The sequence below is a fragment of the Enhydra lutris genome, unplaced genomic scaffold (assembly GCF_002288905.1).
Source record: "Enhydra lutris kenyoni isolate GAN:26980312 unplaced genomic scaffold, ASM228890v2 scaffoldscaffold28, whole genome shotgun sequence".
In the NCBI taxonomy this organism is placed as follows: Eukaryota; Metazoa; Chordata; class Mammalia; order Carnivora; family Mustelidae; genus Enhydra; species Enhydra lutris.
Genome location: NW_019154112.1, coordinates 24,503,425 through 24,531,401, shown reverse-complemented (window position 1 = coordinate 24,531,401; position 27,977 = coordinate 24,503,425). Strand labels below are relative to the sequence as shown.

Below are 27,977 nucleotides of genomic sequence, written 5' to 3'. Positions count from 1 at the left end.
CCCAAAGCAACAGTGAAAAACAGTGCAGAAGGTAGAGGTGCTCGACCATCTTTGGAAAAACAGATTTTTCTCTCTCATTTTTTAGGTTTTTGAGGTCCTTTCTTTCATAGGCAGTTTCAGAATTGTACCTATACTGAGGAATTATAAAATGTTATTTAAATTTCAGGTACTGTGATAATTTTTACAGTTGTCTCTTTATGAACAATTTGAATATCAGCAGTTCATTGCTGAGCAGTGAGTCAACTCTCCTAAAGAGAGACACTTAACCGGCTGAGTCACCCAGGTGCCCCAACTCTCGTTGTTGATGTTCGTTCTGTTCTAGGAAGTCACCACGAGCCCTTAATCATTAGCAACTACGGATCCCTTGCTCCTAGGAGAAATACGGAGTTAGGTTTCTATAACCTTCTTTAATGCGTGTTTCTGTTTAAAGATGCCATGTTTAAAATATTCTGTTGATTCATGAACATTAACTTATGGTGGCAGCACTGGGGCTCATGCCTGAGGGGAGCGTATCTCACACATGGACTTTCTCCTGAAGGAACGTCACGGCCACCTCTGTGTGTGAGTGTTGCTAAAAAGTACATAACATAAACCTGACCCCTAGATCTAGACTTTATTACCAATAGTGTAGCAGGTGTGAATCCTACCCCACATATGCAGGCATGTGGGAAATACTGTTTTGTGTTTTAAAAAATAAAACCTACTTGAGCTGCCATCCAACTGGGCTGCTGTTTCTGTTCACCCTCAGCTTTGCCCAAAATTCCAAGCCCTAAGAACAACAAGATGGCACACCCAGGCCTGCTGGGGTCATACAGGCAGGGTCCATAGGCTGTCTGTGAGCAAGGGCACCTCCTGGATGCTTTGATGCTAGGTCAGATAGTGAGACCCCAAATGCCTGAGACTGATGTGCCTGGCCAGCTGCATGTGTGCTCTGAGCATCCCTAAGCACATGTGTGGGGTCTTGCTCTTCTGAGACCCATCAACTTGTGTCTGTTTTCCAATCTGGAGAATTTCCCCCTTTTCCTCTCCTTGCCTTCAAAGACATTCCCTTCTCTCCCGTCCTTTTGAGATACCTCAGAATAATCTCTTCAAAGAGTTTAGGCCTTTCCTAAGAGATAGGAAGAATAGTCAACTTCAGGAAGCTTCTGCATTCCTGCCCAAATCCCTAAGGTAAGGTTAAAAGAGGGCCTGGTCTGTTGAAAGCAACAGAAAAGAGTAAAAATCCCATTAAATACCTCAATCAATAATCCTGCTACACTAATACATCATTTCAAGGGAGAGTAGAATAGTGTTAGTCATTATCTCCAGCTCAGTAGTTTTTTTTTTTTTTTTTTTTTTTTAAAGATTTTATTTATTTATTTGACAGAGAGATCACAAGCAGGCAGAGAGGCAGGCAGAGAGAGAGGAGGAAGCAGGCTCCCCGAGAGAGCAGAGAGCCCGATGCGGGGCTCGATCCCAGGACTCCGAGACCATGACCTGAGCCGAAGGCAGCGGCTCAACCCACTGAGCCACCCAGGCGCCCCTCCAGCTCAGTAGTTTTAATAGACATTGAGATCACAGTGTTTTAATATTGAAAGATATTGGAGACTGTTCAGTGAAACTTTAAATACTAAGGTTACAAGCTAGTTAGCAGCAGAGCTAATATTAGAACCCAAATATTTTGGTTCTGGGTCCTGTATATTTTCTATTGAATTGTCCAAAAGCACATGACACAATTCCCAAAAGAAACCCATATTTCAGATTAATTTTAATTCCAGAATGTAAACAGATCCCATGCCATTGTTCTTTTCTGATTACTAAAAATTATACAGCTTATTGTCCTGCTTTTATGAAGAAGAAATGCCAACTTGTATTAAAAGATATAGTTCCAGAAAATATATTTACTTAAAATTAGCAAATCAAACAAGATCATGTTAAGTTCAGATGCTTTCCTTAACTTTATCTGGTGAGATTTGGGTATTTGGTTTGTCTCTCCTATTTTGCTACAGTTATTTTCTGGTCTAAAATAACCAGTGATTCTTTTCCTTCTTAGAGGTGGGTGGAGATGGGGACTTAATCAGATAATTGGTTTTGGTGAGTTGGAAAGTTGGGAATTTGATTTCAGCTTAACTTTGCCATTGTGTAGCTTGCCCCCATATCTGATATGAATTACATATTGTTTGAAACTGTGGTTGGGTTTCAGATGTGTGTATGTAAGCAACCTCAGGACTTACTCTGTTGTTGGGCATCTAACTAAATTTCATTGATCTAAATTCATATTTGGAGCCAGTTACCTTATTATCATGTCTTCCAGTTAACTTAGCATATTGCCTAGAAGCTTTATAATACTTATCAGTAATTGCCAATTGTTATCTGCATCACAGTGTTGGGTCAGTTGGAGGCTTAGTGCAGCTAAGATTTGCCTCACACTGAAGCTAATGATTAATTTGGACAATGGCATAGAAATGATTATTATGCTTCTCTTTATACCATCAGTTATTACTTATAGAAGCTTCAAGAAAGATGATCATTATTACTTTTGCATGATGTAGGTATTTTTGGAAAGTCAAGGAATTGAATTAAATCCCCCGGAGAAGATGGCTCTTGATCCTTACACTGAACTCCGGAAACAGCCTCTTCGTAAGTATGTCACCCCATCGGATTTTGACCAACTGAAGCAGTTTCTCACCTTTGACAAACAAGTAAGTAACTAAGCACGTCAGTGGCTTTGCTCATCTCCAAATGTTATGCATGTTTATTAGCCAACTGTTCTGGTAGATGTGTGTTTTAAAACGTTACATCTGTAATTTAGCCATTTGGAGACAATGCTATCTTTCTGGTTTCATCCAGAGTCGGAGGTACAGGAATGTCCAAGTTTTGTATTAGAGACCGAGACGCAAAGATGTTATGGAGTTAAGTCCTAGGAGTTCCACCAAACTTTTCAATCTTAAAGCAATTCCTGAGCTATGTCTGCTTCACACTTTACACTTCCAACCGACTGCTTCTTTTCCCAAATAGGAGTTCATTTTATAAGCTTCTTTGGGAAACCCTAACTGATTTATTGGGAAATTTCAAAGCTATTTCACATAGGTAGGTTTCTAATGATAAAATAGTAATTTCACAGAAATCCTATCGCAGATGCTTTCTTGTAAAATTTTATATGAATGTCTGAGTACAGAGGAGTCTAGGTATTTTCCAGCTTTGTTCCAACCATCCTATCCTCCCCACTGTGGGTTGGTGTGTGGGGGCAGATTTGGTCTTCTCCTTTCTGTACAAAAGATGGGGAGATCATCATCAGTATTTCTTTGCTGCAGGTGTTCTCTCAGAAATGTAATTCCTTTTAGTTCAGAAAAATTTGCCTAGCACTAACATCTTCTTTTAAGGACATTCTATATATCAATCATATATCTGTTATTCTTTTGTCCTTAAAGATTGTGTTGTTGATACTGTTACTAGAAGAGGTATGTTGATGGATAAAAAGGACTGATTAATAAATGAAAATTCTTTCAATACTAATTACATATAAACTGTTCACATATATCTTTATTAATAAATATAAGCCCCTGTATAAAACATGCTGCTCTTTTTTCTCTTGTTTTGTTGTTGTTGTTGTTGTTGTTCTTTATTGAGGTATAATTGATGTATATTATATTAGCTTCAGGTATATAACATAGTGATTTGACAATTGGATACATTTCAGAGTTATCACCACAATAAGTCTAGTTACCATCTGTCATATTACAATGTTAATATAATATTATTGATTATATTCCCCATTCTGTACATTACGTTCCCATGACTTATTTATTTTATAACTGGAAGTTTGTACTTAATCTCCTTCACCTACTCCACTCATTCCCCCACCACCTGCACCCCAAGCTCCGAACCCTCTGGCAACCACCGGTCTGTTCTCCATATCTATGAGCTGGGTTTGGTTTTGTTGTTTTTTAGATTCCACATATAAGTGACATTAAGCAATATTTGTCTTTCTCTGTCTGACTTGTTTCATTTAGCATAATACCCTCAAAGTTCATCCATGTTTTTGCAAAGGGCAAGACTTTTTTCTTTCATATGGCTGAGGAATATTCCATTGTATATATAAACCACATCTTTCTCCGTTAATCCTTTGGTGGACAGGTTATTCCCAAATCTTGGCTATTATAAATAATGCTGCAATGAACATGTGGTGCTTATATCTTTTTGTATTAGTGTTTCATTTTCTTTGGAGGCTACCTAGTAGTGGAATTACTGGATCATATCGTATTTCTATTTTTAATTTTCTGAGGCACCTCATACTGTTTTCCATAGTGGTCGCACCAGTTTACATTCCTACAACAGTGTACAAGGGTTCCTTTTTCTCCAGCCAGCACTTGTTATTTCTTGTCTTTTGGATGATAGCCATTCTAACAAGTGTAAGTTGATATCTCATTGGTGTTTTGGTTTGCATTTCTCTGATGATTAATAATGTTGAGCATCTTTTCATGTGCCTGTTGACCATTTGTGTCTTCTTTGGAAGAATAACTATTCAGATCCTCTGCCAGTTTTTTTTTTAAGACCAGAATTTGTGTGTTTTTTTGTTGTTGTTGTTGTTGTTATTGAGTTGTAGGAGTTCTTTATATATTTTGGATGTTAATCCCTTCCGTATCAGATATAATTTGCAAATATCTTCTCCCTTTCAGTAGGCTACCTTTTCACTTTGTTGATAGTTTTCTTCATTGTATAGAAGCTTTTTAGTTTGATGTAGTCTCATTTGTTTATTTTTGTTTTTGTTTCCCTTGCCTTTGGAGTCACATCTAAAGAAACATGGCTTAGATCAATGTCAACAAGCTTACTGCCTATGTTTTCTCCTAGGAGTTCTATGGCTTCAGATCTTTAATCTATTTGGAGTTTATTTTTGTGTATGGTGGTCTATGAGAAAGTGGTCTAGTTTCATTCTTTTGCATGTAGCTGTCCACAGTTTTCCCTGCACCATTTATTGAAGAGACTATCTTTCTCCATTGTATATTCTTGCCTCATTTTTCATAAATTAATTGACCATAGAAGTGTGAGTTTGTTTCTGGGCTGTCATTTCTGTTCTGTTGATCTATGTGTCTATTCTTACGCCAATACCGTACTGTTTTGATTACTATAGTGTTGTAGTATAGTTTGAGATCAGGGAACATGATACTTCTGCCTCTGTTCTTTCTCAAGAGTTTTTGGGCTATTCCGGGTCTTTTCTAGTTCCACACAAATTTTAGGATTCTTTTCTCTAGTTCTGTGAAAAATACCATTGAAATTTTGATAGGGATTGCATTAAATCTGTAGGTTGCTTTAGTTAGTATGGACATTTTAACAATATTAATTCTTTTACAGTGAGCACAAAATATCTCTCCATTTATTTGTGTCTTCTTCAGTTTCTTTCATCAGTGTCTTATAGTTTCCATTGCTTTTTAAATTCGGCTTCTCTTTCACTGACTAATATTTTGGATGAAAGTGAATTCTGCTTTTTCAGTACAAACTTATAAGCCTGTTATTTAATACTTTCCAGCTGTTGACATCTGGTATATAATTTCAGATGTTTTTGTATCTTTGGTGAATTTTTTTTAAGAGATTACTTCATAGTTTCTGTAGCTAATCTTTCCATCATTGTCTGATATATGAATGCCAAAGTACTTAAGTTAATCTCTCCACTTGTAGAATTCTTACTTAAGTCACTACCTTGGGTTCTTCAAAGGTTCTTCGATTCTATGCAATCTGGGATGATACAGACAGCATGTTTGGTGAATGTCGGACCTACATCATTCATTACTATCTTATGGATGACACAGTGGAAATTCGAGAAGTCCATGAACGAAATGATGGGCGAGATCCTTTCCCACTCCTGATGAACCGCCAGCGCATGCCAAAGGTTTTGGTGGAGAATGCAAGTATGTTTATTCAGTTTATCTTCCATAATTGGGACATCTTCTGGATTTCAAAGGAGTTACTTAATCGATATGGTCATTCCCTTTACTCTTGGGAGGTTCTTGCTGTGTTCTCGTAGGTACTCAAAAAATGACTTTCCCGTAATTCCCCTCATTGCTTGCCCCACAGACTAGGCTTGCCTCCAAAATGGTCTGGTGGAGATGACTGATACCCAAATCAAGGAAACAACCAAAATAGCAGTGGGAAAGTCATTTAAAGTGCAAAAGAGCAAGGCTTCTGAAGTAAAGCAATTTAATATCAGATTTTTAATGCATTTTTAAAACAATCTTGTTTTCATAAAGCTTACCATTTCCTTATGTTCTTTCCTGACTTTGCTTCTCACCTCAATACTTCCTAAACAGGAAGTTTGTATGTGGGATAACTTAAGAATGGAAAAGGCATGTCTGTGACTCATAGAGGTGGGGCCCCACTGTGTCAGCCCTGCTCTCTTTGCTGGTGTAAAATGACTTAGTGACTAGAGAGGGAGAATCAAACAAAGTGCACTTGACACCCACCCACCTCCCATCCATCTTTCTCTGGGTTAAGTACACTTACTTTGGTTATTGACTGAGCGGTTTAATAATTTTCTCTTGCAAAATGTCATCTTGGTCACATATGATGACATCTCTCATGTTTGGATGGCTGACAGAACTCTGTAAATACTTTTGTTGGTTTTCTTTTTACTCTATTTTTTTGGAACTAGGAGATAAGAAATTTCAGGTATTGTGCAAGAGGTTTGTCTTAGAGGTTATAAACAAGTTGAGGTTAGAGGTTATAAACAAATTGGCAATCTGAAGGCTAAATTCAATCTGCCTACACATATTGATTTGCCTATATAGTATTTTTCTTAAAAAAAGCAGTGTTACTTGAGAGCAAAGAGGTAGAGATTTCTATCATCAGGAGACTAGATAAACAAAATTGGTGAAGGTATATCTTGATAAATAGTAGTAGTTACAAGCAATAACTAAATGTAAAGAAAGCAAATTGATGCACTTAAAAGCGTAGTTTTATGTAGGAAAAAAATGAGATGTACAATGCAATAATAATTATGTAAAGTGGAATACAAACAAGACGATATACATAGTATACACATAAAAAGTTGCATGTTAGAATGGTGGCATGTGTGGTAGAGGAAAATGAGACTGGGGAAAATAAAAGGTAATAAAGATAGTCCTCACTTTAAAACTAAGAGAATTAATGGTAAAAATCTCTTTTAGAGAAATGAGAATAATTGCTAACATAGCTCTCATTCTCAGATAGCAGCAACTGGATCTGAGCCCTAGTTCAACATAATCCGGCTGCTGTCGACCGTATTCTTGTACTTGGCCTCCTGTAGAACGCCCTTAGAGTTCTAGGACGCTGAGACTAATGTACTAATTTAGGCCTTCCGGAATGCTTACATGAGCCTGAAATTCCTGCCATCTAGTGCTAACAAACGTTAGATTTACAGAAGATTAAGAGAAAGAATGGGAATTTATTCAGGCATGAAAAAAGTATCACTGAAACTGAACCCCTTGAAATCTTGAGTTCTATGTTTGTCTCTGCTGTATCAATGTGGCCTATGTTTAAAATTTTAAATATATAATCATCCTCTTTTATAACATCCCCAATTTTTTTAAAGTAATCTCTGCACCCAACATGGGGCTTAAACTCACAACCCAAAGATCAAGAGTATCATACTCTACCAACTGAGCCAGGCAGGTGTCCCTATAACTTCTCAAATTTTAATGAAAATTTCATCAAAGTTATGTCAAGAGGCAGCCTGGTGACATATATAGGGTCCTTTTAAGAGATAAGAAACATATCTTTTTGTAAAAGTTATTGTTAGTCATGCACTCACAGGATAGAAAAGGCTAAGCTTCCATCAGCTGAATAATTCCTTTAACTTGAACTGTGATGTTGAAGAAGTAGCATCTAAATGACTCTCAAAGTCGTTTATTTAATCCAGTGGATGATTTTAATTATATTCAATTAAACAAGAGTTAAATATTGCTAAAGGAACTGTTTTTTTTTAAAGATTTTATTTATTTATTTGACAGAGAGAAATCACAAGTAGGCAGAGAGGCAGGCAGAGAGAGAGGAGGAAGCAGGCTCCCTGCCGAGCAGAAAGCCCGACGTGGGGCTCGAACCCAGGACCTGGGATCATGACCTGAGCCGAAGGCAGCGGCTCAACCCACTGAGCCACCTAGGCGCCCCAAGGAACTGTTTCTTATTCTAAGTGCTGTGGAGGTTAAAATGAAAGTGTAATTAAAAAAAAAAAAAAAAAAAAAAAAAAATTGGAAAAAAAAAAAAAAAAAAGAAAGTGTAATTTCCAGACCTAGAATCTCTGTCCTTCAGTCACTTCTAGTGACTGGAGAGACGAGTCCTATAAATACACAAAGATGTTTAACAATAACACAAGTGTACCAGATCATCTGATTGTATAAGTAATTATGTCTTGTAGATAGAGCTCAGGAGAAGAGATGTGGCCTAGAAAGACTAAGGAAGGCTTTGTGGGAGAACGGAGATTGGACCCAGATTTAGAGTGGCAGAGAACAAAGAGAAAGTGCATGTTAGAAAAGAACAAGAACAAGGGTTGGGCATTAGGAACAAGTATGTTATGTTTGGGGGCCTCTGAGAGACAGTGGCTAGGCAGAGTTTGTGTTGGACAGTAATAGGCAGCTACAGAAGTATCTTCCAGAAGTTCTCTTCTCCAGGGCCTTCATTTAAGTAGTTAAGATGAATAAAAATTGCATTTTTATAATGGATGGAGGTAAAGTTTCAAGAACTATAAAACTTCTTTCTTTGTTAAACATAATTGCAGTTTACTAGTATGTGGTAAGTATTGCCCAAAAAAGGTCACCAGATGCCTTCTACTCAGCTGTTGAACCTAAGGTTCTAGGTTCTTAAAGTCTGTTAATTATCCTTCAGACTGGCTTTCCTCCTTCGACCTTGCCTTTCCCTTGCTAAATACAAATGTTAAACAACATCAAAATTGTATACTCTAAATATATAAACTTGTTGTAGTTGATTATACCTCAATAATGTTGTAAAGATATAAATCCATACTTAGACATGTTATAGTCAAACTTAAGAACACCAAATTCAAAAAGATCATAAAAGCAGCCCCAAAGAACAAGGTTATCCATACAGAACAGCAGCTATAATAACAACAGTTACCAGAAGACAGCGTAATAGTATCTTCAAAGTGCTGAGAAGAATATAGAATTTAATACCTAGAGAAACTGTCTTTGAAGAAGAAAGTGAAATACATTTCCAGGCAAGCAAAACAGATTTTACTAACAAAAGACCCTTACTAGGAAAATTCTAGAGTGTACTTTTAGTAGAAAGAAAATTATTTCAGAAATAAGGTCTGAGATAGTGATAAAAGAAGTGATTAAAAAAAAAGAAGAGGATAATGGCAAAGTGTGGGTACATCTAAATAACCTTGACTATACAAACTAAAAAAACAATGTTGAATTTGTGGGAGTTAAAAAGTATCAAGATAGAATTGAAATATATTGTAACAATGACTTAGGAGGAAGTGATAGGATTAAAAAACAAATTTTGAAAAATATTTTTGAGAACATACTTAAGATACACAGACATAAAAAGGTTAAAAAAGATGTACAAGCAAATAGCAAAAGAAATGGATAAGGCTATATTACTAAAATACCAATAGACATTATGTCATAAAGCATTGCTCGAGATAAAGAAGATCATTACATATTGCAAGAATTGTATTTAACAGGAAAATGTACTAATTCTAAACGTGAATGCAGTTAGTAACATGGCTTCAAAACATGAAAGACAAAAATTTATAGCATTATTATGCAAAGAAAATAGACAAATTCATCAAAATAGTGGGAGTCATTAAAACATTTCTTCTTAGGGGCACCTGGGTGGCTCAGTGGGTTAAAGCCTCTGCCTTCGGCTCAGGTCATGATCCCAAGGTCCTGGGATCGAGCCCCGCATCGGGCTCCCTGCTCTGTGGGGAGTCTGCTTCCTCCTCTCTCTCTGCCTGCCTCTCTGCCTATTTGTGATCTCTGTCAAATAAATAAATAAAATATTTAAAAAAAAAAAAAACATTTCTTCTTATAATTGTTAGATCAAAAAGGTAAGTCAATAAGCTCATATATATTATAGGATTTAAGTAATAGAATTGTCAGTATTGATAGAATGAATATGTATATGCATCAACACTGGGAGAATTCCCATTTCTTCAAGCACAAATGGAACACTTATAAAGACTGGTCAGTCTTAATAAATTTTTAAAGTCTGGACATCTTATACCATATTTTTCTAATTGATTAGAATTAGACGCAAGTTAGAATTCAATTTTAGAACTATAAAAAAACTCATGTATTTGGAAATTAATATCAGTTAGATGAAATGAACAAATTTTAATTGAAATTAAATTAAATTTTTATTCCAGCATAGTTAATGTGTAGTGTTACATTAGTTTCAGGTGTATAATATAGTGATTCAACACTTAATCAGTGCTCAAGATACATGTACTTTTAATCCCCTTCACGTGTTTTACCCATCCCCCTACCTACCTCCCCTCTGGTCACCATCCATTTGTTCCCTGTAGTTAAGAGTCTGTTTTTTGGTTTGTTTCTTTTTTTGTGTGTGAAATGAGCAAAGTTTTAAAAGAATTTATCTTGTCCAAGAAGAAATAAAAAGAAAGAAATGAAATAAAAACCTTGTCCAAAAGAAATAAAAACCAAATGTCTTTAACCATTAAGGAAATAGAATCACTTAAAAAATTCTCCACAAAGAAATACCAGGTCTAATTTTTCAGTTTTGTCAAATAAAGAACAGTTAATTCTAAGCCTAATACAGAGTCACAGTAAAGAACTAATTCATTCATTAAAAAAAGACCAAGAAAACCAAAGACACCATAAGTAAGACTACAGTCATATCTGCAAAATAAAATACTTAAATAAAATATCAGTAAATGAAATCCAGCTGTGTATGAAAAAGATAATTGTTAAGTGAGCAATGGTGAATGGTTCTACAGTATGTGTGCACACATACCCCAGGTCTCCTGGAACATTGTTGACTGTATCCCCCAATGGCCATCACTTCCTGGGGTAATTCAAAGGGGTCTAGTAGGATTAGGCATTAGGCACTGGCAGAAGAAACCATTGCTCTATAGGACTTTTAAGATGCATGATTGGGAAAATCATGGTCTTATGGCATGATCAAGGGCTGGAGCTCAAGCCTTTCTGTCTGATGTAACAAAATCTTAGCCTTTTTCCCTATTTTTCCATCTTAGCAATTGTCAGTTAGGAAAATAGTGGCCTATCTCCCAAGCCCCCCCATAACTGGAGTTCTGGGGTCAGCTTTGTGGTTACAGCTATGCAGTGTGGTACTTCAACAGAATTGACTATCTTATGGTTTCTATGGTGATGATGCTGCAGGGGATCAGTCTTAAATAAGTCAATCCTTAGTTCTCATAAAACAGTATTCTACCCCCTGCAAAATGCAAGGTTGATTTTACATTTGAAAATCTGTTGAGTGTCCAGATAAACAGTTAAGCATGATCATCTCACTGACCCTGCTTCCTGCCAGAGGACTAGGTCAGACTGTCCTCCTTTTTTTTTTTTTTAAAGATTTTATTTATTTATTTGACAGACAGAGATCACAAGTAGACAGAGAGGCAGGCAGAGAGAGAGGAAGGGAAGCAGGCTCCCCGCTGAGCAGAGAGCCCGATGCGGGGCTCGATCCCAGGACCCTGGGATCATGACCTGAGTCGTTAACCCACTGAGCCACCCAGGCACCCCTCAGACTCTCCTTCTAGCAGTGATCACAAATGAAATGAAACTATTATTTGTGTAATTGTTTAGTATCCGTTGTCCCAAACAGACCGTTTTCTCCATCAAGGCAGAAATTCCACCTATACTGGTAACTGTTATAATCTCAGTATTTAACAGTGAACCTGGTACATGATATATGTGATCATTGAGAATATGTTGGGTGAAAGAATAAATGGGTGGAAGGTTGAACTGAATGACTTGGATCCTTCCATTGATCTCGTACTCTATAGAAGGACATTTATTCTTTCCTCCTGTAATGATTTCCCCAAGCATGAAGTTTTGCTAAGATTAGTGATCTGTACTGGTAGTTCAGGCTGAATATGGAAGAGAGACTTCACAAAAACCATCTGAGTATTGTTTCTGTGTCCGTTCAACTGATGGAAATACACAGCCTCATGTGTTGCTGGGAGAGTAGAGGAGACACTTGATTACAGGCAGAGACCGTATGCCCTCAAATTCTCAAGAGTGCCCGGGAGCTGTATGTCAGTCTTCCTTCCCATACTCATTCCTTTTCTTTCTTCTCTCCCTGTTACCTTCTGTCAGAGAACTTCCCTCAGTGTGTGTTGGAGATCTCTGATCAAGAGGTGTTGGAATGGTATACTGCCAAAGACTTCATCGTGGGGAAACCACTCACTATCCTCGGGAGAACCTTCTTCATCTATGATTGTGATCCTTTCACTCGACAATATTACAAAGAAAAGTTTGGAATCTCTGATTTACCACGTATTGATGTGAGCAAGAAGGAGCCACCGCCCGTGAAACCGGTAATGGAACACTAGTTCCGAGTGCAGTGTGAGAATTAATCTTTTGATACAGAGGTTTAAGAAAAAGAATGAAAATAGAGTCATGTGAATACCCAATAAAAAATGGGCAAAGCATAGGATACAGATCACTTCACAGAAGAATTCAGATGTTAATGAACATATGAAAGACCCTCCTCCATGCTCAGTGCAGTCTGGTTTCAGATTCTTTCTCCCTCTCCTTCTGCCCCTCCCACTCGTGCTCTCTCTTTCTCTCTCAAAAATGAATAAATAAATCTTTAAAAATAAGAAAAGACCCTCAACTGATAATCAAAGAAAATAGAAAATAATGAGGTCTTGGATCTATTTGATTTAAAAAGACTCACGATATCCAGTGTTTGCCATGATGTGACGAAGTGGACATTTTCTTCTTTTTTTAAAAAAAGATAGATTAATTAATTAATTTATTTATTTATTTATGTGACAGAAAGAGACACAGTGAGAGAGGGAACACAAGCAGGGAGAGTGGGAGAGGGAGAAGCAGGCTTCCTCCCAAGCAGAGAGCCCAATTTGGGGCTCAATGCCAGGACCTTGGGATCATGACCTGAGCTGAAGGTAGACACTTAATGACTGAGCCACCCAGGTGCCCCTCTTTTTTTTTTTTAATTTTTAAAAATAATCCCTGCACCCACTGTCAGTCTCAAACCCACAACCTTGAGACCAAGAGCCACATGCTTTACTGACTGAGCCAGCTAGATACCCCGAACTGGTCATTTTTAGATTCTGCTAATAGGAGAGCCAATAGGAAAAACCTTTTTGGAGGGCAATGTCATCATTTTAATTTTTTCAAAATAAGATATTACCTATCCCTTTATCTAGAAAATGTGGTTTGGGGACCATAAAACGGTATGTGTAAGGATGTGTATTTTAGCATTACTTATAATAAAGTGTAAGGAGATTGGCAGAATAAACTCTAGTACAGTGAGAAGACTGTGAGACTATAAGGCTGGTTAAACAGAAAAAGAGGAAGTCCATCTCTGCAACGTGGAAAACTGTCCATCACGTTTGTGAGTGAAAACGTTTATGTGCTATGGCACTGTTTGTGTAAATTTTTGCATACAGTATCTGCTTACACTTGCCAAAGGGAGTACCTGGAGAGCTATCCCGCCACACTGTTCACTGTAGTTCCACATGTGAGCATGGGGAGGTCGGGGGGAAGTGTGAGACGACAAAGGACCTTTCTTTTTATACTTTGTGTGCTTTTAATTTCTCTTCTTATACCAAACCTTGTATTACTTTTATAATTTTAAAATTTTGATTAAAAAAGACATCTCTTAAAATTCCAGACTGCTAGGGCGTTTCACTGTTCCCCGCCTATTTATTTGACCCTTTTACTTAAAAACTAATGGGGAGCAAACAGAAGCTGATTAATGAATATGTTGGAAAATGGCTTTCTTTCATTGCCACGTAGCTTTCCTTAGAATTATACTGAACCCAGAAATCTGGTCCTGTGTACCACAGAGTCCACTCTGATCTAAGAGTAAGGTCGTGGTGCTTCTCAGTACACCCACACAGTAATCGGATAGACTTGAGCCTTCGGAGGGATTCAGCCACATATTTTAGAAATTCAAAGAAGAATTGCATGTGGAGGCGCCTGGGTGGCTCACTCAGTTGAGCGACTAACTCTTGATTTCAGCTTAAGTCATGATTTCAGGGTCATGGGATGGAGCCCCACTCAGAGCTCTCCACTGAGCGTGAGTCTGCTTGAGATTCTCTCTCCCCACCCCAACACACACTTGCATGTTCTTTCTCTCTCTCTCAAAAAACAAAAAAACAAAAAACAAAAAAACAAAAAAAGAATCTCATGTGTTAAAAATGACACATTATCCAGCAAATTCAAGAAGTATATGATGTGTTAAGATAGCACCGAATCACAGCCTGCAAGCGCCAGTGCCTGTCCCACACCTTTGGGTCTGGAGCAATGCATCCAGCCTCTTTGGTCTGTGGCCTGTGTATGAAATTGGGTATTAATACCTGCAGCCTGTCTTTATATATATTACCCCTCTGTGTGTAAAATAAGATCATGGCCCTTTCTTCTCAAAAGAAAGATGTGAACGGAAGGATGAAATTACAGAATTCCTCCAGCACAGAAAGAATTTGAGAGGAAGGTGCTCAGAGGCTTCCCTCCCTATTTCAAAATTCTTTAGCCTCTACTGCTGAGCTCCAGCCGGGCTCATAGTGTGTTGGTACAGAAGCAGAGGAAGTTTGGATCCCACCACTGTGTACTCCTGCCTGGCCTCTAGAGTAACTCAAACGCTCAGGGTGTGGCGTCTCACCCAGGATCCCTCTGTCCATGGCAACTTGTATGTGCATTAAGTCGTGGTTTCGCATGTAGAGCGAGTTAGGTCGTTGTGCGTCTGCTGGAGGCACCAGTCATCTTTCCGCCATGATGGTCACATTACGGCCCAGGAGGTGGGTGAAGAGGCAGTGTTCCAGGCACTACGCCTTGGGTGAGCGGAGTAGTCACAGGCTTTTGAGAGAGTAGCAGTCACAGATGGACTGTATAATCTGTCAACATGCTTCAATACAACATATGAAAAGATTTGGGGAAAGTATCTATATGTGAAAAGTGTGGAATAAGCCGACTTTGCTGAGAACGCCTAGTAAAAAGGAGTCAAAGGGAAAGAACTCTTTTGCAGTCCACACCGAGGAGAGGAAAACGGCTGCTGAACTCAAGTTTTTAGACCAAGAAATCCTACCAGATTAGAGTGATGCTTTCAGCTCTTCCTGAGGCCTGAATGAAAAATAAAAGTTCATCCTATACTTTCACACTAACTCACCAAATAACCATCATAGCACAAGTTTGGTTTCTTAAATTTGCTCCTTTGCTTCGAGAGTCCTAAGTGGACAAGGAGTCTGAGTTCTCAGTAAAGAATGGCTGTCGTCCCTGTTTTGTGCAGCTAACGTCTAGAAATATGGAGATAAATAGGGAAATAGTAGCACGAACCAAGTCCTGCCCTCCTCCACGCACGCACGCAACACGCGCACACCCTAGAGCAAAGAAGTCACAGACACTTGGGCTTGTCCACAGTAGGATGACCACAAGGGTCAGGATTGGGACCAGGAGTAGGGCCAGGTCCTGCTTTGGCGGTAAGGGGTCAGTGGATATCAGCAACTCACGAGTCCCCCCTTAACCATAGTTTTGCTTTCCATGGTTTCAGTTACCCATGGGCAACCGCGATCTGGAAGCAGATGAACCTCCTCCTGATGTATCATCAGGAGGCCAACAGTAACCTCACACTATGTCACAACACTATGTCATTCACCTCACTTCATCTCATCACGTAGGCATTTTGTCATCTTATGTCATCACAAGAATGGGGAGTGCTATACAGTAAGATATTTTGAGAGAGAGCCCACATTCACGTAACTTTTATTACAGTATGTTATAATTGTTCTATTTTATTAGTTATCATGGTTTATCTCTTACCGGGTCTAATTTATAAGTTGAATTTTATCAAAAGTATGTCTGGGAAAAAGCATAGTAAATATAGGGTTCAGTCATCCACTGGGGGTCTTGGACCTTTTGCCCTCTGGGTAAGGGGGACTGCTGAACTTTCCTTTCACCTTGAGGGTTACTCTAGCATCCTTAGTCACTCCTATGAGCAGGGATCATGATGTAAAGTTTACATATAAAAAGGAATGGAAGATGCCATGTTTTATTTTCTGACTACAGTACATTTGCATATATAGAAATTGCTTTTGAATAAGTGTCTTCTAGATTTCTAAAAAAGAAACTTAGCTACCTTTAGTGTAATTTTAACACAAATTTTTCCTTTAATATAATTTAATACTTTACTTCTTGTATTTCTCCAGGAGCTACCTCCCTATAACGGTTATGGACTCATTGAAGACTCTGCTCAGAATTGCTTTGTTCTCATTCCAAAGGCTCCAAAAAAAGATGTTATTAAAATGCTGGTGAACGATAACAAGGTGCTTCGTTATTTGGCTGCACTGGTGAGGATGACTTCCATGTAGTAAGATTCTGTTCTGTCTCAGCACTGTGCCCAGTTGTCCTTTCCATCTGGAAAGCTGTAGAGTAACAGGTGTCAGAGTTGTGTGTTATTTAAACAGGCAGGCGACCCAGTCCCCAGCCTTTGGGCAGGTTGGAGAGTATTAGTGGTAGTGCCCTGATCCAAGACCTAGCTCTAGTCCTAGCTCCTGTAAACCTCATTCTTAGACCAGTAATCTCTCTCTACTACCCCTCAAATTTTGACTGACCTTCTTGCCTTTTTTATCAAGTAATTATGAAAGCCTGACAGAGTCAAATTATTTGTGTACTTGTGTGCAATAGAGTGTACTGTGATTTCCTTGAGGGTAGGGCCCATATCTTACTACTTTTTATCATTACTTGTGATATCTAGCTTGATGTATTTTATATTTCTTAAATGTAATGGAATTCTACCAATTTAATAGATACTGCCTTTGAAGGGTCATATGGCTAGTGGATTAAGAGCATGAGTTTGGAAACAGACATAAATTTAAATCCTGAATATTCTACTATTGGCTGAGTGACCCGAGGAGAATTACTGATAGGAATTCGAAGGATAATATCTTTAAAAATGGAAAATATACAAAAATAGGAATATCAGCATTTTATTTAGAAATATGGATATAGATAGAAATTGAAATAAGTTACTTCTGGGAATAGGAATTGGAAGTGTGGGAGAGGGGCCAAGTGATTTTTCAAACTGTGTGCATATATTTGGAAAAATAAATATTAAATCAAGACATAGTTGACTACTATATTTTAGGAAGATCTTAAACAAAGCTTTAAATAAAAAGGGAGTTCTAGCAAACTCTAGGCCAACTAGCATACTCCATACCATAAAAATTCTGATTAATGAATATTTTTACATTATTAACAAGTTCTCTCAGTTGGGAGGACTTTCTAGGTTCTGTCAGCATTCTGTTTCTTGACCTGGGCAGTGGTTCCATGAGTGTTCACTTAATGAAAATTCTTTGAACTGTACATTTTAGTTTTATGCAGTTTTTCTTTATGTGTGTTATAGTTCACAGTGAAAAGTATATATATATATATATAAAATAAAATATGCTAAGCCCAGACAGGGGGTTGGGGCCTAAGTGAAAATATGGATAGTGACAAATCTGGGCCTCAGGGTGGAGTGCCAGTGGAGGGATTGCGGGAAGCTCGAGAAGAATGTAAGAACGTGACTTGAACAGTGGTCTCCACAGCAGCAGGCTTGGCCTCCCAAGAAGCCTGCAGATAGCTTATACTCCATGGATCCTGTGAAGAAAATACTCCAGCCTCTGCTCATAATTTATCAGGAATGCACCTATTTTATAGTTCCTGATATTTTTATATGGACTTTGTAGGGCATAGAACATGTGTATGTAGAAGAATAGATGTTGAATTATTCATCACGCACTTAACAAATATTACAGAACGACTTTGGACTCGGCATAGTTCTGGGCATTGAGGGTACAGTGGAAAACAAGACAGACCAATCTCTGGCCTCGTGGAGCTTACATTCCAGTTGAGGATATTCGGGTCAAGTAAACACATCATCAAAGAACAAGCGGTAAACATGCTGTACAAAGTAAAGCAGGAGACAGAGTGATGGCAAGGGGCTCATTTAACGGGAAAATAAGGCAAATGGAGGGGAGAGGGCACACAACTGAGTGGAGACCCGAAAGAAGGACTGAGGGGGCCAGTCAGCTGCATGTCTGTGGGAACTGCAATTCATGCAGGGGCAGTGCACAGGGAATGGAGGGCAGAGAGACAGGAAGGAAGATGGGATCAGGCACCCACTCACAGCTTTGCAGCCAGTGGCCTAACAGGGCCAGTGGGCTAGAGCAATGGGAGTAGTCACCCATGGTGCAGGTAATAAGGAGTGTAGGTAACAGGTCTGCAGACAATTTAAAGATAAACCCCAAAGTTGATGTGCTTCTTACTCTCATTGTGTGCCTGTAATTCTAAATATCGGCAACACAATACCCATCCTCAAAGAGACCATGCCTCCGTACGGTAGAATTTCAGTTACTACATGTGGAGGAGAGGAAGGCGATAACAAATTACCGTTAAGCACCCTCCACAGCAATAGTTGTTGCAGAAAAGATCCATCAGTGGATGCTAAAATTACTGGAAAACATTTGAGGAGAAACAGGATTTTCATCATTTCAACGTGTGTTTCTTAAGATAAAATATTTATCAACTACAAAGGGGAAGGTGGTAATTTTTAAAGGGAGAAACCCAGAATTTATCTTCTACCACATGACCAAGGTCAACATCACCAATAATGAGATCCATCAATATCACAAACTCCTTGGTGTACCTTGAGAACGACAAGAAATTTTTTTCTGTGGTATTTTTGCCAAAGATGTAAAAATGAGATGCACAAGGGACATTCAACATTATTCTTCAAAAGTGTCAAGGTCATGAAAGGACAAGGACAGAATGAGGAACTGTCACAGATTAGAGGAGATCAAAGAGAAAGAACAACTTAACACAATGTGAGATCCTGTGTAGGATCCTAAGTCAAAAAAACATACATGAAAAACAGGTAAAATTTGAATAAGAACTGTGATTTATTTAATACTATTATGCCCTTACTATTTACCATTCCTGTGGTACCATTACTCTGGGTCTGGTAATTGTACAGTGACTATGTCAGATGCTAAGTTGTGAGGAGTATATGAAAATTCTCTTATTGTTCATGCAACTTTACACTTAGTTCTAAATAAAAACATAAAGAATTTTTTTTAACTTTTAAAATACTCCTGCCAGGGTGAACCATTGTCCCTCCCTTTCCACCCCCTTGGTACAGCCCTGCCCACCTCCGTGCTCAGAATTTCATATTTTATTTAGTGTGATGAGAATCCTCTGGAGGTTTGAGAGCAGAGGAGTGATGTGATTTGATTTTTATTAACTATATTGTGGATGTTTGTTTAACAGTTTTTTATTGTTAGAATGTCTAATCAAAAAAGTTTGGAGACTGTTAGATTAGGGAATGGTATGAGGAAATTATTTGACTAAGAGGAAACCCAGTGACTTTCTTTGATAAATTATTATACAAGAAATTCCATGTTGTAAATGAAAAGATATGTGCTGAAGTTGCAAGTTGAGGAGACTTTAGTCAAGAATAAGCATGTCTGTATTTAGACTTGTTCAATCTGGAATTGGTTTCTTAGGGTTATGTGATCACTCTCAGTGATTTATGTAGGAACAGTCTTATCTACAAGATAGTTTCTCAGAATCAACTTCAACTCTATGACATGTATTGCTCATTCTTCTTTCTTAAATTTTCTTTTAAAAATTATATATAAAAATAGATTTGTTTAAAGAACTAAACTTGCATAATCATCTTAGTGTCTATGAAACTGGACATGTCAGCCAAGAGGTCTCAAACTGTGGGCAGCCTGTGGCCAGAATGTAGCCCACATGTTTTGTTTGGTGCACACAGAGCTTTAAAAGAGTTCAGATCAACATTTTAAAATCAGGGTGGTTTTTTTCCCAGGTTTTTGCTTAAATTCCAGTTAGTTAACACACAGTGTAATATTAGTTTCAGGTATAGAATTTCGTGATTCATCCCTTACATACAACACTGGTTTTCTGTCTTCCCTTGAGAAATGGGAAGATCCCCAACATTGGGCTTACATTTGCACAAGACAGCAACCAGTCAGAGTTGAGTTGAGGTAGCCTCCTTTAGATGAGGCATGTCTTTTCCAGGCCACCACAGTCTCCCCAAACCCCCGCCCAGTACTGTTCCCTTACATTATACTTTGTATATTGGGTTTATATTATATTTTATTATTTTTAAAAGATTTTATTATTTTTTTTTATTTGACAGAGAGAGAAAGAGAGAGAGAGCACAAGCAGGGGGAGTGGCAGGCAAGGGAGAGGAAGAAGCAGGCTTCCCACTGAGCAGGGAGTCCAATGTGGGGCTTGATCTGACCTGAGCCAAAGGCAGATGCTTAACCAACTGAGCCACCCAGTTTATATTTGATACCTAGTCCTGTAGACACTTAAGTTTTGAACATCTTGTACCTTCATAATAACTTCCTTTCTTCTCCTGCCTAGGAATCTCCCATCCCAGAAGACAAAGGCCGCCGATTTGTCTTCTCTTATTTTCTTGCCAGTGACATGATCAGTATCTTTGAGCCACCTGTCCGCAATTCTGGCATTATTGGGGGCAAGTACCTTGGCAGAACTAAAGTTCTTAAACCATCCTCAACCACGGAAAACCCCATCTACTATGGCCCGACTGACTTCTACATTGGTGCTGTGATTGAAGGTAGGTGTAAGCACAGCTTAGCCTTTCCTACCGGCCAAGTGAATGGGTTCTTCTTAGTGGGAATTTAATTCCTTTAACTTGTAAGAGAGAGTTAGACTGCATTCCACCTGAACTAATATTCTTGTATATGTGATACAGTGTCTTGATTTCCTTATGTGTCAGTTAAACTGTAATTTGGTCACATTCATGGGCCATAGGTGTAGAGCCCAAGCTTCCTGAACACTGAGCAAACTATTGCATATTTGTTTAGAGAACTATGGAAAGTTCATTCATCTAGGTCACAGACCTATCTGTGACCTTGTCATTAGATCAGTCTTGTTTTACCCCTAACAGAAGGATTAGAACCATAACTAAGCTAAGTGTATTTCTACCCTCTCCCCAGTGTTTGGCCACCGGTTCATCATCCTTGACACAGACGACTATGTTTTGAAGTACATGGAGAGCAATGCTGCCCAGTATTCACCAGAAGCACTCTTGTCCATCCAGAACCGTGTTCAAAAGCAAGAAGCTCCTGCGACAGAATTGGAAAAGTATGTTTGACCATCCAAGGTCCAGTTTGGCTTTGATACTTACAAGGTATTTAGGAAGTAGTTCTTGATAAAATGAACAGGTAACCACATTTTAGATTTCAGATTTCCCTCACCAAATGGGAGTTATTACACATACACAGAAGGTTCTCTGGGTCCGTTTTAATAACTAGTCACTTAGAACTTTTTCAACTTCATAGGCCATACACCTATGTCCCATGAATGTGACCATTTATCTAGCAAATAATTATTGAATGCCTAATATATGTATCAGATACTATCACTAGGCCCTTGGACTTTTATTAGTCGACAGAATAGACAAGAAGTTGCTGCTCTCATGGAGTTGACCTCCTAAGTGGTAGGAGAGGGAGACAACCAATAAAGAACACAAGTAAATCATACAGTACATGAGGGGATGAATGCTATGGAAAGTGGAGAACGATAAGAGTGATAAAGATTTCTGGAGGGTGATGGTAGGTAACAGTTGATGTGGGGAGCCAGGTACACCTTGAGAAGGTGACAGTGAGCAAACACTTGAAAGAAAAGGAGTCAGGCATGTGGCTATTTGGAGGAGGAGCTTTCCAGGAAGAGGGACTGGTGAGTGTGAAGCCCCAGCCTGCCCAGAGTTCTAGAAAGCAGCAGGCTGGTAAGAGCCGCAAGAGTGAGGGAGTGAGAGGAAGAGGAGGAGGTGGGATTATACTGTAGCCCCGTAAGATGAGTTAGATCCTCTAGGACCCACTGGGTCTTTGGAAAGATGTTGACTTTTCTCTGAATAAAATGGAGAGCCACTGTGGGGGTTTGCAGGAGAGGAATGGCAAGATTTGGCATGCGTTTTACAAGAACTCAGCTGGCTGCTGTGCAGAGACTAGATCAGGAGGGAGACAAGTTAGGACCATGCTATAGTACTCCAGGCAAGAGATGAGGGTGTGTGGACCAGGGGACATGGAGAAAAGTCTGATTCTAGATGTATTTTGAAGGTAGAGCCAATAGGACTTGAGACAGATTGTAGAGATGATGTAAGACAGTCATTATGAATGACTAAGGTTTTTGTCCTGAGCAACTGGAAGGAAGGAGTTGCCATCAACTGAGATGGGGAAGATGTGCATTGTGGGTAGTAGAGGAGGGTTTTTTTGGTTGTGGGAAGGGTTTCGGTTTTGGTTATTGTAGGAGTGCTGACCACACTGACTCCATCTTTGGCCGTCCATCTTGTTCATGGCCATGCAACATACCCACCTCAGGACTATGTGTTCCTGGCCCCATGGAGGTTAATGTCTGCCCTGATGCGATTGCAGGTGGCTTGTTCTGGACTTCCCTAAAGTAGCGAACAGAAGGCCCCACTTTAGGTAGCTAGTAGAGATGGCTGGCCCACAGAAGACCCCACTTTAGGGAATTAGTAGAGATGGCTGGCCCACAGAAGACCCCACTTTAGATAACGAGTCAGATGGCTGGCCCACAGAAGGCCTCACTTTAGGTGACTAGTCAGATGGCCGGCTCACAGAAGGCCCCAGTTTATGGAATTAGTAGAGATCCTTTGGTGCACAAATGGTGCCACTTTAGATAGCTGCCCTGTGACCTCACCACCATGCCCCTTGCTCCATAAAAGCTGGGGATTGAAGTCCTGACTGTGTGGAGAAGAAGGGCAGAGAACAGTCGAGTGCTGCCTGGCTCATCCCGTCTGGCTCCATCTCCCCGATCCCCCCTGTAAGTTACCCTGAAAGAAACTGTGTAAATGGCTGGAGTGGCTTGCTTTGGTTTTCAGTCTTAAAGTGCCTTTCCATTATAGAGGGTACTTTGCTGACCCCCTTCCCTCTTCGAACAGTATCCTGGGTTTAAGGTATCTATTGCATATCCAGGTGGAGATATCAAGGAGGCCATCAGATATAGAAATCTGGCTTACAGGCAGGAGGTCTGGGCTGGGAATGTAAATGTGGAAGTTGTTGGCTTATAGATGAATTTCAAGCCACAGGACCAGGTGAAATCTCTGAGGGAGCAGTGGAAGTAGAAAAGCTCCCAGGATTGGGCTGATGTCCTCCCACAGTAAGCGCTGAGAGAGGAGACTCTCTTGAGAGTTTCCTCAGAGGGCTCGTGAGGCAGGAAGAAAAGCAAGTGGGCGTGATGGCCTGGAAGTCAGGTGAGGGACGTGCAGGCCATCTTCCCTCTGCGTGGGGCTCCAAACTCTAAAAGCAACCACACCAATCTTAATAATCGATAGGAAAATTTACCGTTCTGCAACCTTTAAAAATTTCTGTCAAAACATGAAAAACTCTGAGGTTCTGTATGTATAAGGATACATAGTAAAACTAATTTTTATTTAGTACACTGTAATTTAAAACAAAGGCGGGACACCTGAATGGCTCTCAGTTGAGCAAGCGACTCTTGGTTTTGTCTCAGGTCATGATCTCAAAGGCATGAGATCGAGCCCGTCGTCCAACTACACACTCCTGCAGAGAGTCTGCTTGAGATTCTCTCTTCCCATCCCTCTGCCCCTTGCCCTACTTGCATGCACACTTGCTCTAAGATAAGTCTAAAAATAAATAAATAAATAAAACGTTGGCAACATCAAGAATTAAAGTGTTTTACTTCTTTGTAGGATAAACTTGCCGAGACAAGGTTGAACAGTGCTTGCCTCATTCTTGTCACATAACCAGAGCAAATATCTTTTCTATGCCTTGGCAAATTGGTATATTCCTTTCTAATTTTGGATCAGCTTTCAACATTTTATTATTTTTGCTTTCTATGTTGTGAAATATCTCCTTGAGTTCCTTTAATAACTTCTGAGAGTTCTTTTAATGTGAAGTTTCTCACTGCATCTGGGAGATGCTTGTCCTTTCCATGCACCCACTGTCCTCATTCAGGCCCCAAGTCACCTTTCTTCTAGCTGAGTGCTGTCCCCACTGGTGGTGGTGTCCTCATTCCCAGTCGGCTACTTCTGTACCTCCATTATGTTAGATTTAACTTCTACATCCAGTGTTAGCACTTTTATGTCTTTGCTTCACTTTCACTTTTCTTCGCCAATTTCCTCTCTCAATGATGTATTTCAAATATACTCTGGGGTCTAGCTCTGAGCTAAAAAACAGATACCCGGAAGCCAGTCACTGACAGACTTGAAACAAATGAGATAATTGTTGGTGATCAATGTGCATGAGTTATTTACGTGGCGGTCGGTGCACTGACCAGGCGGACAGGGAGTCTATGCTTCCTGTAATCCCTCACAGTTAATAAATGTGGTAACTGAAAGTTGAACCATGTCCTTGAGGGACTGGGTTATTTAACAGTGTTAACTAAAATTCCCACTTATCAGAGCCTTGCAAAGGGACAGCTGCCTGTATGTCAATGAAGACAGAAGGACTCATTGTGTCAAATGGGGATTTAGCAATGTGGGGGGATCCAAGTGGGATTTTTCTCCATTTCAGTGGAATGGAAAGGGCAGGGAAATCCAATGGGAGGGGATTTAAGAGAGTGGGAGGATGGCAGCTACTTGGGGTGAGCACAACTAAGGTATAAACTTGTTGACCACTATGTTATGCACCTGAAACTGTGTGTTAATGCTGCAGAAATAATATTTTTAAAAAAATGTATGGGAGGAGAGGAATTTGAGACCAGAAGTTTAGACAACTTTTTTGAGGGATTCTTTTGTGCAAAGGGGAAGAAACATGGGCAGTAGCTGACAGAGGAACAGGAGAAGTTTTTGCTTATTTTTAAGATAAAATGAACACCAGCATGTTTATACTTACATGGGAATGATTGTGCTGAGAGGGAAACTGACAAATGTGTAAGAGGGGAGCTTTGTGGAGTATGTGTGAGAGATGGAACAAGGAACCTGGTGGGGGAATGGGCTTTAAGAAAGAAGCACCAAGCATTCATCTCTGGTGGTCACTCTCAAACTTTTTGGTCTCAGAACACCTGTATACTCCTAAAAATTAGGACCACAAAGAGTTTTTTGTGTGTGTGGTTTATATCTATCGATATTTACCATAATGAAAACTATATCTGAGAAATTAAAAATATTCATTAATTTGTTTTAAAAAATAATAAACCCATTCCATGTTAACACAAATAATAGCATTTTATTTAAAAAAAACTATATTTTCCAAGTGGAAAAAAAAAGAATGTCATTTTCTGCAAGTTTTATATTTCTGCAAGTCTCTTTAATATCTGACTTTATTAATAGAAGACAGCTGGATTTTCTTCTGCCTCTGTATTCAGATTGCTGTGATATCATTCATCATATATCCTTTGGAAAACTCCATTGTGCATTTGTGAGAAAACTAAAAGTTAAAAAGCAGATAATACTGGTTTAGTATTACTATGAGAATAGTTTTGACCTCACAGATCCCAAAAAGATCTCAGGAGCCTCCAGGAGTCCTGGAATTACTCTTGGAAACCTTGATCTATGACAACAAGCAGGAAGGTGGAGTGTGTGTGTGCAGCACCTGGGAGGTGGGTGGGTATGGTTGAGGGGCCCTTCTGGGTGTTTTGTTTTCAGAGTCCTACTGCCATAAGAAGAATAAGGATGGGGACATGTTGGAGGTTTCAGGAGAGAGGAAGAGTTGTGATTCATACCATTCTACTGACTATATCAATAAAATATAAAAATAAAATGAAAATAAATGCATACCATTATTTTATCTACTAAGAAATTGTCAATTATAAGTGACCTTCACCATTAATTAAAAAATGCCTCCTACTTCCAGACATATAAAAGGTGTGAAACAAATGTCACAGGCCTAATGAAATATGGTAGCTCTCTAGGGAAGTGGGAGGCGCATGTTCCAGAGAAGCATGGTTTGGTGACTGGGCAGCCGAGGGAAGGGCCGAGGGAAGATTCATGGTCATATATCTAATTCATGTGCTTCTCAAAAGTTTTTTTCTGTAATTTCCCCATGTCTATGCAAATACCAGCAACACTGGAAAGCTTTTTTTTTTTAAATTTCTTTTCAGTGTAACAGTATTCATTGTTTTTGCACCACACCCAGTGCTCCATGCAATACATGCCCTCCTTAATACCCACCACCTGGCCCCCCCCACCTCCCCCCCCCCCCCCGCCCCTTCAAAACCCTCAGGTTGTTTTTCAGAGTCCATAGTCTCTCATGGTTCATCTCCCGTTCCAGTTTCCCTCAACTCCCTTCTCCTCTCCATCTCCCCATGTCCTCCATGTTATTTGTTATGCTCCACAAATAAGTGAAACCATATGATAATTGACTCTCTCTGCTTGACTTATTTCACTCAGCAGAATCTCTTCCAGTCCTGTCCATGTTGCTACAAAAGTTGGGTATTCATCCTTTCTGATGGAGGCATAATACTCCATAGTATATATGGACCACATCTTCCTTAACTGGAAAGCTTTTCGCCTTGGCATACCACCAGTAGACTCTTTTTTCTTTTTCCTCATTTAGTAATGATGAAAAGACAGTGTGTGGCACTCAGGTTAAGATACCGATAACAATAAAGAGAAGTTCAAATTCTGGGTTAAGCGGTCCATCACCATCCCTGTTTTGACCCTCTTCTTCCCTCCCTTCTCTCGTGATGGGTCAGATAATGAGGGAAAGTGCCTGAAGGTAGTTTGAATCCCAGTGCCACACCTTCCATGTCTTCTAGCCATTCTTTTTTTTTTTTTTTTAGTTTTTTTTAAATTTTTTTAAAAATTTATTTGACAGAGAGAGATCACAGTAGACAGAGAGGCAGGCAGAGAGAGAGAGAGGGAAGCAGGCTCCCCGCTGAGCAGAGAGCCCGATGTGGGACTCGATCCCAGGACCCCGAGATCATGACCTGAGCCGAAGGCAGCGGCTTAACCCACTGAGCCACCCAGGCGCCCCTCTTCTAGCCATTCTGACTTTGGTTCCTAACTCCTCCCATCTGATCAAGAACCCGCTCCAAGGAGATACAAATCTTTTATTTGATGAATCATTGCTAAGAATCATGAAAGGGGATCTTGAGTACTTGTCAGACCCGAATACTTCTGTTAAGTGTCAATCAGAGAATGATAATATTTGGAGTTAGCCATTTTCTTTCTCTGAGCCAGAAAATTAAAAAGTGCACAGGTAATTGATTATTGACAGTATCTGAAGTTCCTTTTGGGTTTTGGGTCCTTGTTGCAGTATATGGACCTCAGACTTACAAAAAGACAAATGCTCATAAGTCCACACCTCTACACAAAAGCCCCATGTATTCCTATATCTTTGCTTAACCAGCATCCCCTTTTGTGCTGTCGTTTTCAAGAGGAGGCCTCTCCCCTGCTCAGTGAGCTTTTTCATCCTTTTTCAGTTTTAGCCACTTTTCCCATACAGACATTCCCAACTGTTCTCATTCTTTTTTCTGTTTTCTTTATGCCCCAAGCTCTTCCATATTCAATTTGCAGTTGGTCTCAAATATGAGACCAAATGATCCAAGGTAAGTTCCTTCAATTTTCTCAGTCTTCACCTTAGAGAATTCCCGAACTATTACTCTTCTTTCTTTACCTTCTTATCAAAGATAAGTAGCTCCCATTTCTCCAGATTTAATTATTCTGTTTTGGATCTGTAACCACCTCCGTTCTGACTGCTTCATCATCCATGCTTCATAAACTGCTTCCTTGAAGGTCATCGATCACTTCCAGATTTAAATGGTCTCTTGTCATTTTTCATTAATCCAACAGATATATGAGCTTGTGGTTTGTGCCAGACCTTAACATAT

At 39.4% G+C, this 27,977-nt stretch overlaps 1 protein-coding gene across 2 annotated transcripts in view; it reads left to right on the top strand.

Moving 5' to 3' along the window:
- LOC111152360 (EF-hand domain containing 1) overlaps positions 1-27,977 on the top strand; it is a 63,226-nt gene that overhangs the window by 14,867 nt on the left and 20,382 nt on the right. For both annotated transcript variants that reach the window (XM_022510873.1, XM_022510874.1), the window contains exons 4-9: positions 2,532-2,681; positions 5,693-5,885; positions 12,267-12,487; positions 16,340-16,480; positions 20,565-20,778; positions 21,161-21,308. In XM_022510873.1, the coding sequence (XP_022366581.1) occupies positions 2,532-2,681; positions 5,693-5,885; positions 12,267-12,487; positions 16,340-16,480; positions 20,565-20,778; positions 21,161-21,308 (1,067 nt within the window). The remainder of the gene's footprint in view (positions 1-2,531; positions 2,682-5,692; positions 5,886-12,266; positions 12,488-16,339; positions 16,481-20,564; positions 20,779-21,160; positions 21,309-27,977) is intronic.